Source organism: the organism of the source record quoted next, unplaced genomic scaffold, assembly GCF_019419815.1.
Source record: "Pyrus x bretschneideri cultivar Hongxiangsu unplaced genomic scaffold, Pyrus_bretschneideri_v1 Contig109, whole genome shotgun sequence".
In the NCBI taxonomy this organism is placed as follows: domain Eukaryota; kingdom Viridiplantae; phylum Streptophyta; class Magnoliopsida; order Rosales; family Rosaceae; genus Pyrus; species Pyrus x bretschneideri.
Genome location: NW_025999401.1, coordinates 63,863 through 80,991, shown reverse-complemented (window position 1 = coordinate 80,991; position 17,129 = coordinate 63,863). Strand labels below are relative to the sequence as shown.

General features: G+C 34.9%; 1 protein-coding gene across 1 annotated transcript; it reads right to left on the bottom strand.

The window, feature by feature from the left end:
• Nucleotides 1-1,005: 1,005 nt before the first annotated feature.
• Nucleotides 1,006-2,412, bottom strand: LOC125471430 (E3 ubiquitin-protein ligase ATL4-like). The gene has a single exon (XM_048571774.1). The coding sequence runs from the start codon at nt 2,376-2,378 to the stop codon at nt 1,407-1,409; it is 972 nt and encodes a 323-aa protein (XP_048427731.1). The 5' UTR covers nt 2,379-2,412; the 3' UTR covers nt 1,006-1,406.
• Between the last annotated feature and the right edge of the window lie 14,717 nt (nt 2,413-17,129).

Below are 17,129 nucleotides of genomic sequence, written 5' to 3'. Positions count from 1 at the left end.
TACAATGGTTAGGCTAAAAGCCATATTTTTTAGCCCGGAAAATTTAGCTTTTAGTCCAGAAACAGCTTTTCTGCTCTAACCGTTCTAGCCTAAAATTTTAGCCCGAGATTATTAAAGAATGAACTTAGGCTATTTTTTTGTTAAATTATTATTTTTTTAAATAAATATGTAGACTATCGTAAATTAATTTTATGAACATTTTAATCTAAAAAAATTTAAATTCCGATAAATATTGGGTAGAGTCCACTCCGATTTCTGGGCTAAATTTTGGAAGGAATTTGGCATTGGTTTAGCATTTAGCATTTAGCCCAAAATTTCCCATTGGGTTGGAGTGGGTTTGGGGGGAATTTTTTGGGGGTAATTTGGCTTTTAGCCCATCATTGGAGTTGGTCTTAACAGATTGTGTAAATGGTAAATACCAAGTTAGAGATAATATTAATTGGTATTGTTGATAGTAAGTTTGTGGCCCGTCTCTCTGATAATTCTACAATGTACCAACAAAAAAAAAAAAAAAAATCCTACAAGTCTCAATAATTTAAAACAAAAGGATCCAATCCCATATGGTCCACAATCATTTGGATGGTTTCCACTTGTGAATGGGGGGAAGAGTTAAGTTTTACACATAAAAGGATAGGAAGAAGGAAAACGAATCCAAAAAGCTTTCAAAACACTCATTGAATATCCTTAGAATCCATGGAAATTGGAACCAAAATCTCTTACTCAATTCATTTGTTTCTTCTTTTGGGGTGACAAAATGTGAAACAAGTATAAAGCAAGAATTCTAAAACAAGGTCTTTTGTACAATCAATCCCAATAAAAGTAATTGGCAAAGAGGACCGAAGTCACAATGTTAAACAATATGAAGAGTAAAGAGCAATGCAAGAATAATCACACAAATATCAACTCATAGTTCCCAACTTAGGTTCGATTAGTGTGTCTGTCCCGTTACATTTGAGTTCGAATCATTATCATTATTCTTAATCACAACAATTAAAATACGCATGATATTGTCAAAACAAAAAACATTTAACACTTGATCATACTGGCATCCGAGCTTGAACCATACTTTGGCGCTCACTACTATAATCACAAGTAGAATATGTGAAATGCTACAACTCATAAGTGTTGGGTAACGACGTTAAAAAAAATATTACTCCACTACTAAAATCTGTGTAAATCTCTACTTCTCCATGCTTCTAGCTTATATACACATATGCAATGGGTCGTTACTTTCAAATTTCACCTATAAATTTACCAAGCCCACCTATACTTTTACCTCTCGTTCTCTCCACATCAGCAATTCAGCTCCAAAAAACGAAATTTACAGAAATGAACCACAATCTGGGAGTGGCGCTAGCAAAACCAATGAATGAGAGAATGATGATAGAATTGATTGAATTTACCAATCATACCCCTGCAAGCCACCGAAACATCTCGGATATCTCTTCTCCGACGCGCTCTGTTTCCAAGCTCGAATCGCCGGCGATAGACACCTCGCTCCGGCAGCTACTTCCAGTGTAGAATCTTCCAGAGCTCCGAAATGACATATCTCGGGACGAGAGGGTGCTGGACAGTTGATCGATGTAGTCTTTGAGCCAGCTCGACCTTCCCGAGCCGACCTCCGCGGATAGGATCAACGGCGGAATTGGCGGTTCCGGCTCTGCCACTACCAAGACGACCTCATCTTTCTCTCGTTCAGTATTGCTCAGCCGCACTTCCGACGTCTCGTCGTCTGCAATGTAATCGAAGGAGCCGACGGAGTAGGAGTGTCGATTGGAGGAATTCGTCGTTGTCGTCTGATTGTTGTTGCTGAGGCTCACGTTACCGATTTCGAGACGGAAGCGTCCGCTACTGTTCGCTGTGGCTGGTTCGGCATTGGAGGAGACGAGCATCATGACCTCGGCGTCGGAAACAGCGATCGAGGAGCGACATAGCGGGCAAGTCTGCTGCGACTGCAGCCACGGGTCGATGCAGACGGAGTGGAAGGTGTGGCAGCAGAGCGGGAGGAGGTGGACCTCGTCGCTGGGCTCGAATTTCGACAGACACACGGCGCAGTCGGCGGAGATGGTAGAGGAAGATCGGCGGGCGATGGAGGAGAAGGTGTAGAGAGGGAGGGAAGGAGAGGTATCGGGATTGATTCGGCGAGTGGTTATGTGGCGGGAGTCGGAGAATGAGTCGGACGGTGAGGGAGCAAGGCGACGGATGCACCGGCGGTTGAGGTGGCGGAGGATGAGGCAGATTGAGGCCACGACTGTGGCTGCGAGGATGACCATGATGATGGGGAGGTTTGGGCTTAGGGTTTTGAAGGAGGAGGAGGATTGTCGGTGAGGTAGTAATGGCGGTGACGGCGCTGGTGCTGCTTCTGTTGTTTCCGACATTTTAGAGAGAGAGAGAGAGAGGGTGAATAAATTCCTTGTTTGATTTCGGAGACTGGGAGGGGGATGGTATGTGCCTATCACGTGATGTGGAGGGAATTTGATTATGGTGGAGGTGGAGGTGCTGGTCTGGAATTGTATTCCGGTACCAGTCCAGAGTAAATGCGCGCAGGTTTTTGAAGAGAAAGGTCGGAAGCAGGAGGATGGTTCTGAAGTTACAATTATGCCGCTGTTGTTGCCGGGAAGTTATGATCGTGCCCTCTGTTGGTGTGAAAATGTGATTTGACTTGCGTTTGTGGTTTTATTTATTTATTTATTATTATTATTATTTTTTTATAACTTTTTTACAAACGACACCATAAGTTAACTGATAGTTGTTAAAGAAAAAAGAGATAGTTAGGGATCGAGTATAAAAATTATTGTTTTTCGTTATTGCAGTACTGCGCCTTCTGCTTATGTTAGTGTTTTACATGTTGGATTTCATTGGATTACTGTAATTGGGATGGTTCCCAATAATTGCCTGTGTCATTTTCCTAGATTCAATTTTTTCTATTTTTCTAATTAAATTTGATTTTTACTGGAGATTATTATAAATTTAATCATTAATTAACCCTAAAAGTTATAGTCATGCCCATATGGAAGTTTCGCTGAAGATTAAACTTTCCACGTATAAAAGGTTTTGTTACATAAGATTATATTTGGAGAGGATATGCAACAATCAACATAGATATATAACAGCAATAAATGACATATCATTTATTTCAATCAAGATATCAAAGTTGATATAAAAAAAAAGCTAGCTGGCATAGACAAAGAGATTTCAAATTTGAAGCTGCATTCAAATATGGTTTTTGTTATTTCCAAAGGTATTCCATTTGTTTTACCTTAATTGTTAACATACTTAAGAATTATTTTATTATTTTTAAACCAACAACAACCCAATTTTTATTATTATTGTTTAAAAAAAAACATAAATGGAGCAATAATTTTGGTAAATCGAATGGAAAGAAAATATTGACAATATATCAAATTGCTAGTCAACCATCAAATTAAAATTTAATATTTTAAATATGACGTCTCCTTTAGAGATGTTCTTAAACCTTCTAATTATCATTAATTATCTTTCATAGATGGCCCACCTTTTGTTTTTTGATACAAGCGATTAGGGATGAGAGATTAAAACACGAACTCGGATGCAAAGGTAAGTATAATTAACCACTAGACCTGAAGTCTTTGTGGTTACAACACTAAACCAAGTATCATTTTTTTTAATTTCAAGAATGAAAACTAATGAGAATAATTAGATGAGGGCGTCTGATCCACGTTCATTTGTATAACACTTCGCAAAAAAGCATAAAACCCTATAGGTTAGTTCATTAAATCTCAATTTGGTTGTCTGGTATAAGAGCTGCACTCGTCAAGCTAACCACGTGTCTTTTTCTTGAACTTCATCAATTGCATGTCCTTTGTTTTCAAATAAAGTTTGCCTAAAAGGAAAAACCGACTAAAGCGAATTACTTCAAGTAACATTGTTACATGGCAGTAGATGGAACTTAGAATTAGTGGTCGCAAATCAACTTATTGGATTGTTAATGCGTACCAATTAAGACCTGTTTAATTTGATATCACCATAATATAAGAGTGACATTAGTAGTGATGATGATGGTGTAAGGTGAAATCAAATTAAATGTCTTAATATGTACCTATTAACAACCCAATGAGTTAATTTGACACATCTACTTAGAATCACAACCATTTGATCTGAGAGAAGCTACAAAAAAATGTTGGATTAAGTAGCAACCAAACGACGCTGGATACTTTTTGCTTCACCTGATCCAGATCCATAAATCAGTTTCTTTCTGGTACTAACCATTGATTAAATATGATCTGAGCATGTTCGTATTAGCCGTTTATTACTGGATTAGTGGACTAATTGAATTAGTATTTGATATTCTTTTGGTACTTTGTCATTATTATCTCAAATTCTTTTGGGTACTCGAAAACTAATAAGAAAATAGAAAGAAGAATAAAGCATATGGTATATAATTATTTTAAATAATGAGATTTTCTAGGAACATGAAGTGCAGTGCTTTCTGATATGGAAATGGAATGATCCAAATGGACTGGAAATTTGGAGAGACTCTTTCTCACCACTACCCTAGTACTAGTAATTAAAAAAATAATTAGGGACTTGTTAAATCTATGAAAAAATTGTATTGAAGAGATAGTCGTTCTGAATGCCAATAGCAATTGTAGAAGATTGATTTCTATAACATCTTCCTCTTGAATATAATGTAGTAAAAGAAAACAGATTGTACGTCACATGCTTTTAGTAAGTTTAATTGACAAAAGCTTCGAGAGGTTTTTTTTGAACTAAAATTTCACCCTCATCTATGGAACAAGAATATTAGGTTTCATTACAATGTTTGGAAAGACTAAATCATTTCGTATAATTGTGCTAAGAAAAGTGTGCGAAAATCATTTGTTAAAATAGGATTGTGAAATTGACAGAAAATGACTACAAGGCACGTTAATACGTTTTCTTTAAAGTGATATTTGCCCCCACTCTAATATGATTTTGCTAACCGATCTAAAGTAAATCACTTCCATGATACAACAAAATATGAAATTTTAGTTTAACTAGAAATGAAATTCCATTAGAATCTTCTGAAAAGAAACTCTATGGTTATGTTGGATGAGAGAAAAAGGATGACACCCATTCAATTTGGGGTGAAAGTGGTGCATCCAAAAGTCATATATGTTCATAAGATAAAAACTGATACAGTTTATCACACTACATCTTTTTTTTCCGGCAGCAATTGAAAGAATCATATCTTTCGTCCTGTGGCTATTACATGAAGAGTTATATCTCTTCCCCTTCCGGCACGTATAATTATATACCTCTTCCATCCTACGGGAAGAGTTGAAGAGCCATAACTTTATGAGGCGCATACAATATTTCACGCTTAAATAATATGTTTCGATACCCATTCAATCAACAAACTTTCTATCATAAAATTTCTGACAAATATATATATATATATATGTACGTATGTCTGTATGTATGTTCGTATATTTTAAAATATCCTAGGTCATTTATCCCTTTTCAAGTATAGAAGACAAGTCAGACTGACAAGGAGAGTTCCAACAACTTTGGGTTCACATGAATACGTAATGGATGATGCAGTGACTTAAAGCGACACACAATGTTTCATTCCCTCGTCACATTGCGAAAATAAAACCAAGATAAGAACCGTCTGGGGATTAATTAATATATTCATTTATTTAATTTATCAGTCAATGATACGACTATTAATTATAATAAAATTGTCAATTCATCCCGAACTTGCAATGAAATTTACACTAAAATTCCATGTAATTTAATGACTGATGTAGCATTGATAGATGCTTGATCATTTATCTACGTGGAGTGCACATCCAAATCTTTTGGTTACTTGTAAATTAAAGCAATAAGCATTGACGACCCTACTAAAGTAAAGTCAAGCTACAATTTGTTGTCGTTTTTGGCCCTACAGGCTCATGCATCTACGTACGACAGCAAATATGGCCGTGACTCAACTGGACTAAAGCGACCAACGTCACTACAAACCCGCAGATTCACTACAAAACAAAACTGGACACTAGTAGTTTCCGTTCGTGTTTTGTCGCATTCCAATTTCCATGCCTGGGACTAAAATTCCTACTAAATATGTGTATTTTCTAAAGTGAGAAGCTGCTTGACGTTTCCTTAGCTAATTAGTTACAACATATTATTGAGGGTTGTGATTATTTTTAAAATATCCTCGTTAAATTATTATATAAAGATTACGTGACTAACATTCCTACTAAATATGTGTATTTTCCAAAGTGGGAAGTTGTTTGACGTTTTCTTAATTAGCTATTTTTTTTTAACGATTGATATTATCTACACTAAGAGAGAACGGTGGGCTTAGCCTCACAATAGGTTAGCAATAATATGGTTCAAATTTGTCTTTGACAAAAATCAAACCTAAGACCTCTCACTTACAAGTAAAAAAGAATATAACTATACTGTAATACTAAGTGGCTTTCTTAGCTAATTAGTTATAACATATTATTGAGGATTATGATTATTTTTATGATATCCTCGTTAAATTGTTATATAGCGATCACGTGACTAACATTCCTACTTACTATGTGTATTTTCTAAAGTGGGAATTTACTTGACGTTTTCTTAGCTAATTAGTTATAACATATTATTGAGGATTGTGATTATTTTTGAAATATCTTTGTTAAATTGTTATATAGCGATCACGTGACTATCTTTTCAAAAATGTTTTTGTCAAAGTGATTTCACTTAAAGAAGATATAGACAATTTTTTATAGAAAAATAGAAATGATTTACAGTGAATAAACTCAAGACTTCTTTTATTAATTTTTATTGTCAATAGTCAAAATGATAAGTTATGCCAATTTTGAATATCAGTTTGATTATAAATCCTTTTCATTTTTATATTACTCTCTTGAACATTAAATAACCATTTACTATAAATACTCATGTTAATCAAAATCGGGTGAGAAAAAAGGTTGTTTATAGCATTGTCTGATTGTCTTTTATGAGTAGAATATAAGGCCATCTCCAACCGAAAGGTCCATAGGGCCTGAGGGCCGAAAATAGACTAAAAACTGTCTTCAACCGAGGGTTAGGCCAAAGGGCTCGGTTGGCCATCTTCAACCAGCACATTGGTTAGCCCACTTTTTCTTTTCTTTTTTTCGTTCTTTTCCATTTGCCCAACCCACTTTTTTATTTTTTATTTTTTTTCTAATTTTTTTCCTATACCATTTCTCACATATTTTTCACCATTCTATACTTACATCCTCTTATTTCAATTCTTCACATTCCATACTATAGCCCTTTGACTCTTAGTTGTAGATGGTTTTTTGTCACAAAACTATGTTTGATCTATGGTCATCTGGCCTCTCGGTTGGAGATGGTAAGAAATATGGTCATGCACTGTTCATTAAAATATTAATTTCTTGAAGGACCAAAGGGTTAACACGAGCCATCTAACCCTCCTTCGGTTGGAGATGGCCTAACTTGCTACGTAGGCAATTAATGGAGTCAAAAATAGTTAGGTATTTGAGTGGTTTAAATTTTAGTAATTTAATAGTTTAAGTAGTAATTTAAAAAAAAATAGAAAAGTTATGGACGTATTTTATAATTATCTTCTTTTTCTATGGGTAGAGTGAAACAGAAATAGTGGACAGGCCACAGCCCTCAACCAAAGCTATATAAAAGGGAAATCTTACCCTTAGTTTTATTAAAACTCCAAATATTGTTTATACCCCATATACTTAATACACTCGATATTTGCTTTTTCAATTAAATTTTATCTTTTTTTTAGAAGAAACGATAGTGATTTTATTCAAAACTATTTTTATCTTTTTTTTAGAAGAAACGATAGTGATTTTATTCAAAACTATCAAGAGTGCATAGAATCTTACATGAGGACATTCGACAATAGATTCAGAGGTTCCTCAAATCAACAAAAGTGAAAATCAGAAATTAAGGCTAACTTGATCATATTGTGTGCCACATTTCTGTAATACCCTCACAATCCTCATTCTTAATATACACTCCACTTTTCTGCATACTAACCACACTATTCACATCTTCGAATTATGAGTTTTTTTTTTCTTCCCTTTCAGATAATGAATATTTAAATTTGAGAATCTATCATTGTCGGCAAAAAAAAAAAAAAAAAAAAAAAAAATTGCAAATCCATTACTTTGTAGCAAAAAAAAAAATCTAGAAATACATTAACTTCATGAATACTATTTTGAGAATCCATCATTGCCCCCTTCTGAGTAGGATTGATAGACAATTGAAATCATTGCCCTCTTCAATTTCTTACGTGAGGCTGAGTCATTTGAAGGCAAAATCTTTTACTGTCAAATTTGATAGCAGATGTCAAATTTATTAAATGACTTTTTAATAGATTAATATAATATATAATAAATGTTGTTATGTATTTTTTTTCAATATTTGATTTTTTTTTTTTTGTCATTAGTTAAATTTGGGGATGGGGGGAATCGAACTTGGGTGAGGTGGGAGTTTTCTTAGCTCTAGTGCCACTGCAACTAGGCCCCTATCCTCTTTTTCAATATTCGATTGGTTGCCTTAATCATTGGACTCCATAAATTTTTTTTTATTTTTTTTATTTTTATATATTAAATGATGTTTATTATTTAACATATGGGGTGAAGCAAAATATTGTACAAAATGTCAAATTGCCACATAAGCTATCAAACATCATTTTGATGTTTAAATTTGGCATCTCCCTTGTAAATGCTCTAAGTTGACATAGACAAAGAAATTTCAAATTTGAAGTTGCCTTCAAATATGGTTTTTGTTATTTCCAAAGGCATTCCACATGCTTTACCTTAATTGCTAGCATACTTAAGTATTATTTTATTATTTTTAAACCAATAACAACCCAACTTTGATTATTTTTGTTTATAAAAATACAAAAATGGAGCAATAATTTTGGTAAATCGGGTATTGATAATATGTCAAATTGCCTAATCAACCATCAAATTCAAAACATCAAATTTGAATTTGACGTCTCATTTTAAAATACTCTTATACCTTCTAATTATCATTAATTATCTTTCATAGATGGCCCACCTTTTGTTTTTTGATACAAGTGATTAGGGATGAGAGATTAAAATACTTGAACGCGGATGCAAAGGTAGGTATAATTAACCACTCGACCTGAAGTCTTTGTGGTTACAACACTGAACCAAGTATTATTCTTTTTAATTTCATGAATGAAAACTAATGAGAAAAATTATGTGAGGGCGTTTGATCCACGTTCATTTTATAATACCTCGCACAGAAACATAAAACCCTATAGGTTAGTTCATTAAATCTCAATTCGGTTTTCTCTGGTATAAGAGTTGCGCTCGTGAAGCTAACCCTATTAGCGCCGCGTGTCTTTTTCTTGAACTTCAGCAATTGCATTTCTTTTGTTTTCAGATAAAGTTTGCCTAAAAAGAAAAAACCGACTAAAGCCAATTACTTCAAGTAACATTGTTACAGGGTAGTAGATGGTACTTAGAATTAGTGGTGGCAGATCAACTTACGGTGCGTTTGTTGCACCGGACTATCTCGGACTGGACTAGCTTTAAGGACTAAGCTGGATTGGCTTAGAATAGACTAAGCTGGACTAATTTAGTAAAGCGTTTGATGTTGTATCGGACTAAAAACAGGACTCATATATTATATTATTAAATTTATATTTACAATAATTTATTATTAATTTAATCTATATATACTAATATTTTATTATTAAATTATCATTTTCTCTAGAACCATCTTCTTCTTTTTATTTTGATCAAGCTCTGATTCATATTCCTCTCTCATTTTTTCTGTCCGCCCACTGCATCCCTCCCCTCTCCCATTTCTCTGCCATTTTATCTGTGCCACTTCAAATCTTTCTCTGCCTCTTTTATTCGAAGATTTTACAAATCTCTCTCTTCATCTTCACTGCAAATCTTTGTCTGCCTCTTCTATTCCTCTCACAAAATCCCTTGCAAATCTTAAAATCAAACCAAAGAGCAAGAACGAAAATGAAAATTTGGGAGTTGGAGGCGGGATGCATGTGTGAGTGGCTCGAAGGTGGGGAGATGGGGTTGAATCTGCTTTCGGTTTCTCAGTTTTCTGGGTTTTTGGCTTTTTGGATTTTCTGGTTCTCTGGGTTGAAATTTTGGGAGTTGGATTTGGTATTGAAAAGGGAAGGCCTGCAGATCCACGAAATGAATTTACAAAAACTCCATGAAATGGGTTTCTCAAAGAAGAGTTTCTGACCACAGATCCATGGTGGCTTCGCTGGAAGAGGAGTCTTACGGGAAAAAATAGCAGTCGGGAGGGGAAAGGTAGAGAACTGACGAAGAGTGAAGCGGAAAGGGGCGAAGGAGAGCTGGTCTTAGCAATCCGCCCAATTTCGGGGGGTCTCGCTAAGACCGCCTAATGAGGCATTTAGTCTAGGCGAATCCCTCTTAGTCTCATTAAAGATAATCCGGCTGCTAACAAACATGGTATTTCACTCATTATTAATCCTAGCCAATCCAGTGAAACTTAAGGAGGCCAAACAAACACCCCCTTATTGGACTGTTAATGCGTACTTCTTAAGACTTGTTTAATTTAAATCACCATAATATAAGAGTGATATTGGTAGTCATAATGATGATGTAATGTGAAATCAAATTAAATGTCTTAATGTGTACCTATTAACAATCTAATGAGTTAATTTGCCACCTCTACTTAAAATCTCAACCATTTGATCTGAGAGGAGCTACTACAAAAAAATGTTGGCTTAAGTAGTAACAAAATGACGCTGGATATTTTTTGCTCCACATGATCCAGATCCTTAAATCAGTTTCTTTCTGGTACTAATTAACCGTTGATTAAATCAGATATGATGGAGCATGTTCGTATTAGTCGTTTATCACTGGATTAGTGGACTAATTAAATTAGTATTTGATATTCTTTTGGTACTTTGTCATTATTATCAGAAATTCTTTTGGGTACTCGAAAACTAATAAGAAAGTAGAAAGAAAAATAAAGCATATGGTATATAATTAGTTTTAATAATGATATTTTCTAGGAACATGAAGTGCAGTGCTTTCTGATATGAAAATGGAATGATCCAAATGAACTGGAAATTTGGAGAGACTCTCTCACCGCTACCCTAGTACTAGTAATTAAAAAATAATTAGGGACTTGTTAAATCTATGAAAAAATTGTATTGAAGAGACAGTCGTTTTGAGTGTCAATAACAGTTGTAGAAGATTGATTTCTATACCATCTTCCTCGTGAATATAATGTAGTGCAAGAAAACGGATTGTATGTCACATGCTTTTAGTAAGTTTAATTGACGAGAGCTTTGAGAGGTTTTTTTTTTTATTTTTTAATTTTTTAAATATTTTTATTTATAATTAAAATTTCACCCCTCATCTATGGAACAAGAATATTAGGTTTCATTAAAATGTTTGGAAAGACTAAATCTTTTCACACAATTGTGTTAAGAAAAGTGTGCGAAAATCATTTGTTAAAATAAGATTGTGAAAATTGACAGAAAAGGACTATGAGGCTCGTTAATACGTTTTCCTTATAGTGATATTTCCCCCCACTCTAATATAATTTTGCTAACCGGTCTAAAGCAAATCACTTACATGATAGAACAAAATTTAGTTTAGCAAGAAATGAAATTCCATTAGAATCTTCGGAAAAGTAATTCTATGGTTATGTTGGACGAGAGAAAAAGGATGCTGGGTATTTATAGAAGAGGATGACAGCATGACACCCATTCAAAAGGTTGACATCCATTCAATTTGGGGTGAAAGTGGTGCATCCAAAAGTCATATATGTTCATTAGATAGAAACTGATATAGTTTATCACACCACATATTTTTTTCTGGCAGCTATTGAAAGAATCATGTCTTTCATCCTGTGGCTATTACGTGAAGAGTTATATCTCTTCCCTTTCCGGCACGTTTAATTATATACTTCTTTCTTCTTCCTGCACGAAGAGCTACAACTTTCTGAGGGACATACAATGTTTCGCGCTCAAATAATATGTTTCGGTGCCCATTCAATCAACAAAATTTCTGACAAATATAATATATATATATATATATATATATATATATGTTCGTATATTTTAAAATATAGTGTTTTAATTGTTCACTTTAACGAAAAATTAAATTTTTACTCCAACAAGGCAATCCTAATACTATTAATTGATAACACATTTTTATCATTTTTGTTAAAATTCAAAGTTTTCAAATCATTTTCGTTAATTTTCCTTTGACAATATCCCACATCATTTATCGTTTATCAAATACAGAAGACAAGTCGGATTGATAAAGAGAGTTCTAACAACTTTGGGTTCACATGAATACGTAATGGATGATGCAATGACTTGATGCCACACACATTGTATCATTCCCTTGTCACATTGCGAAAATAAAATCAAGATAAGAACTGCCTGGGGATTAATTAATATATTTGTTTATTTAATTAATCAGTCAATGATGCGACTATTAACTATAATAAAATGGTCAATTAATCCCGAACTTGCAATGAAATTTACACTTAAATTCCATGTAATTTAACGACTGACGTAGCATTGATAGATGCTTGATCATTTATCAACGTGGAGTGCACATCCAAATCTTTTGTTTACTTGTAAATTAAAGTAATAAGCATTGACGACCCTACTTAAGCAAAGTCAAGCTACACTTTGTTGTCGTTTTTGGCCCTACAGGCTCATGCATCTACGTACGACAGCAAATATGGCTGCGACTGAAATGGACTAAAACGACCAAGGTCACCACAAACCCGCAGATTCACGACAAAACAAAACTGGATAGTAGTAACCTCCATTCGTGTTTTGTCGCATTCCAATTTCCATGCCTGGGACTAAAATTCCTACTAAATATGTGTATTTTCTAAAGTGGGAAACTGCTTGACGTTTTCTTAGCTAGTTGGATACAACATATTATTGAGGATTGTGATTTATTTTAAAATATCCTTGTTAAATTGTTTTTTAACAATTACATTGTTGAAAATATTTGTGGGTTAATGAATGCCCACACAGTAATATTGACTAGGGAAATAAATGAAGATTGTATTTTCAAAAGGTGTGTGCTATAAATTTCAGGGTGTAATTATTACGTTTGTTTAGAGTTGCTCTATAAATAGAGCGCTCCGTGTATTATCAAAATAGATTGAGAAGAAGAAAAGATCAATAACATCAGTATCTATTTCTCCCTCTTTTATTTGTCATCCCCTTGTGTTATAGTTACAATGTGATATTTTACACCTGCTTTACTTTTGTTACTAGTAAAGATTATCTCTCTAACTTTTTCTTATTTATAACACGTTACCAGCACGATTGTCTAACCATTTCTTATTTCTCTTTGCCGAAAGAAAAAAAAAATGTTTCCCCTAAGGATTTTACTGCTCTTCTTCTTCATTTGCCTCATTTGCTGGATATACCCTCGCGAAGAACTATTTGCACCATGCTTTCTTCTAGTTCTCAACCTAACAGTTACTTATATCTTTGATTTCTTGTTTGGTGTAACTCCTGACTACTAACTCAGTGTTTATTTATGTTAACTTTACTGCAATTCAAGATGGTGCGATACAATCGCCCATCTTGAACTGCAAATTTAATCTTACTGCAATCCAAGATGGTGTGGTATCATCGCCTATCTTGGACTGCAGATCTAATTTTACTGCAAATTTTAGGTGGAGCGGTATAATCACCCACCCTACCCTGCATATTTAAATTTGCCTTCTATTTAATTTTATTGCAATTGTGGTGCGGTATAATCGCTCACCCTACTCTGCGTATTTAAATTTTCCTACTACTTGAGTGGTGCAAAATAATCGCTCATCCTATGTTATAAGAATAGTGTGGTACAATCGCCCTCCTTATTTATCATGTAAATCTCGAGCCAGAGGTTTTGAGTGCTTATCATTTTGGCCTGAAGATCAAAATGAAAATTTTGTAAGAACCAGAAGTTCTAACACTACATACCACAATAATACATATTATTGCAAGTTCTTACGCATCTCAGTTTTTTTTCAGAAAAGAAAATGGCGAACTTGGCAAAACTTGATTTTGTTGCCTTAGACATTACTAAGAATAACTACCTTACCTGGGTAGTGGATACCAAGATCCATTTAGAGGCAGGGAATCTTGAAGAAACAATCAAGGAGGAGAACAGTGCATCTTCTCAAGATTGGGCGAAGGCCATAATCTTTATCCGTCGCCACCTTGATGAATGACTAAAGAGATTACCTAATGGTTGAAGATTCGTTAGCTCTCTGGAAGGCATTGAGAAACAGATACAATCACCAGAAAAACATTGATTCTTCCAAGAGCTCATTATGAGTGGACTTACCTAAGGATCCAGGATTTCAAGTCAGTGGCTGAGTACAATTCTGCGATGTTCAGAATTAGCTCCCAGATGAAACTCTGTGAGGAAACCATCACTGAGGAATATATGCTGGAATAAACTTTTAACACCATTCATGCCTTTAATGTGCTTTTATAGCAACAGTATAGAGAGCGAGGTTTCACTGAATACAACCAGCTGATATCTGTGCTCCTGGTAGCTAAACAAAACAATGAACTCCTAATGACAAATCATCAATCCTGACCTATTGGATCTGCACTATTCCCAGAAGTGAACGCTGCTTCCCTTGAAGTGAACGCTACACCCTCTGGTGGCAATAATCATAAACGAGAACGTGACCGCAGACGAGGATCGTGGAATGGGAAATGCAAGAATCATGGTGTCCAGTTTCACAACTAGGTTTTAAGGCATAATTCAGGCCCAAGCTTCAAAAATGTAAATCGCCACAAAGGCAAAACTCATATGAACAATGCTTCCAGAAACTCTGAATGAGTCTGCCATAGGTGTGGTGGCAATGAGGGCCTACTTGTCGTACCCCAAGACTTCTAATGAATCTATATAAAGCCTACATCAAGGAGAAGGGTGTTGAGACCAATTTTCTCGACCATACTAAACCACAGGATATACCTGATCCAATGTGCAACTTATCAGGGCAGTTGAACACAACCACCTAGATGTCTCAGACTTTATTGTGGAAAAAATGAATGAAGTGTACTGGTCCGACTGAATCATTTATGTTTGATGTACTGAAATTATAGTTTAAAACTAGCATTTCAAATTCAATAAAAGTGACATTTAAATTTCCTATTGTAAATTGCTTTTAACTGTGATCCCCTTTACTCAGAAAGTATAGATAAAAACTATGGTCATTCTCAAAACATGAGAAATGACGGAGATATTTGTCTTGCAGACAGCTTAAACACGCATACAATACTTCAAGATCGAAAGTATTTCTCAAGATTGATGCTTACAAAAGTAAGGGTAACAACAATGTCAGGCCAATCAGATGTAATTGAAGGCTCAGGGAAAGCCCAGATTATTTTACCAAATGGAACAATATTGTTCATACATAATGTGTTGTACGCTACTTGATCTACTCGAAATTTTTTGAGTTTCAAAGACATACGTTTAAATAGATACCACATTGAAACGAAAAGTGCAGAACATATGAAGTATCTATGCATTACCTTCAATGATACTCGGAAGCGTATATTGGAGAAGTTGCATGGTTTGACGAGTGAATTGTATTATACATACATAAAGACAGTTGAATCACATACTGTCATAAACTAGAAGTTCATTGATTCAAAAGTTTACATGTTTTTGCATGACCGTCTAGTTCACCCAAGATCTACTATAATGTGTAGAATCATTGTTAACTCTAATGGACGTTCATTATTGAGCAGACACATTGTTATCTCAAATGATAACCCTTGTAAGGCTTGTTCTCAAAGGAAGTTGGTAATTAGACTATCACAACTAAAGGTTGATGCTGAATCCCTACCATTTCTGTAAAGAATTCAAGGGGATATTTGTAGGCCTATTCAACCATTAGGCGGACCATTCTGATATTTTATGGTTTTGGTTGATGCATCTACCTGATGATCACTTGTTTACTCGGAATTTAGCTTTTGCGAGACTTCTTGTTCAGATAATTAAGTTGTGAGTACAGTTCCCAAATTAACTCATTAAGTCAATCCAAATTGATAACGTTGATGAATTTACGTCTCAAACCTTTGATGATTACTGCATGACATTAGGCATTGATGTTGAATGCCATGTTCTTTATGTCCATACTTAAAATGGTCTAGCAGCGGCATTTATCAAGCGGCTTTAATTAATAGCTCGCACTCTGCTTATGAAAACAAAATTGCTAGTCTCTGCATGGGGACATGCCATTTTACATGTTGTATCATTGGTTTAATTGATACCTATAGTCAACCACCAATACTCCTCAATGTAACTCGTGTTTGGGCATCATCCAAACATTTCACATTTACAAGTTTTTGGTTGTGCTGTTTATATGCCTATTTCACCACCACAACGCACTAAAATGAGACCTCAGCACAGACTAAGAATTTATGTGGGTTTTGATTCACCGTCTATCATTAGTTATTTGGAACCCTTGACAAGTGATATGTTTAAAGCTCGTTTTTCTGATTGTCACTTTAATGAGACAAGCTTCCTGTCGTTAGGGAGAGAAAAGACCGCTCCAGAAGAACGGCAAAAGCTGACATGGGTTGTTCCCACCTTATCTCATTTTGATCCACGTAGCACTCAATGTGAAAATGAAGTGAAAAAGATCGTTCATTTTCAAGGTATTGCCAATCAAATGCAGATGCATTCAATGATGCTATGAAAGTGACAAAATCACATATACCAGCTGCAAATGCACCTACAAGAATTGATGTCCCTGTTGGACAAAATAAAGTGGCAGCGAAAGATTTATCTGGTGCACGCCTGAAGCCTAGTAGACCCCCAGGTTCAAAAGATTCAGCCTATCGAAAGAGAAAGACGAGGGCACAACTGAATCCAAATGAAATCATTCAAGAAGAAAAAATAAATGACAAATCCACAATTCATGATTCCGTACTTTCAAAAAAAAGGAAATGTCCTTGACGAGACACATGTACCTGAAAAAATAGAGGTACATGAAAGCAAAGAAATCTCCATAAATTATGCTTGTACTAATGAATTGTAGGATCGAAATGAAATAATCATTGACGACATGTTCGCATTCATAGTAGCCACTGAAATCATATTAAGTGATGATATTGAGCCCCG

What these genes read in the sequence shown, in the direction of transcription:
- LOC125471430 (XM_048571774.1), bottom strand. Translation starts at nt 2,378, where the DNA reads ATGTCGGAAACAACAGAAGCAGCACCAGCGCCGTCACCGCCATTACTA.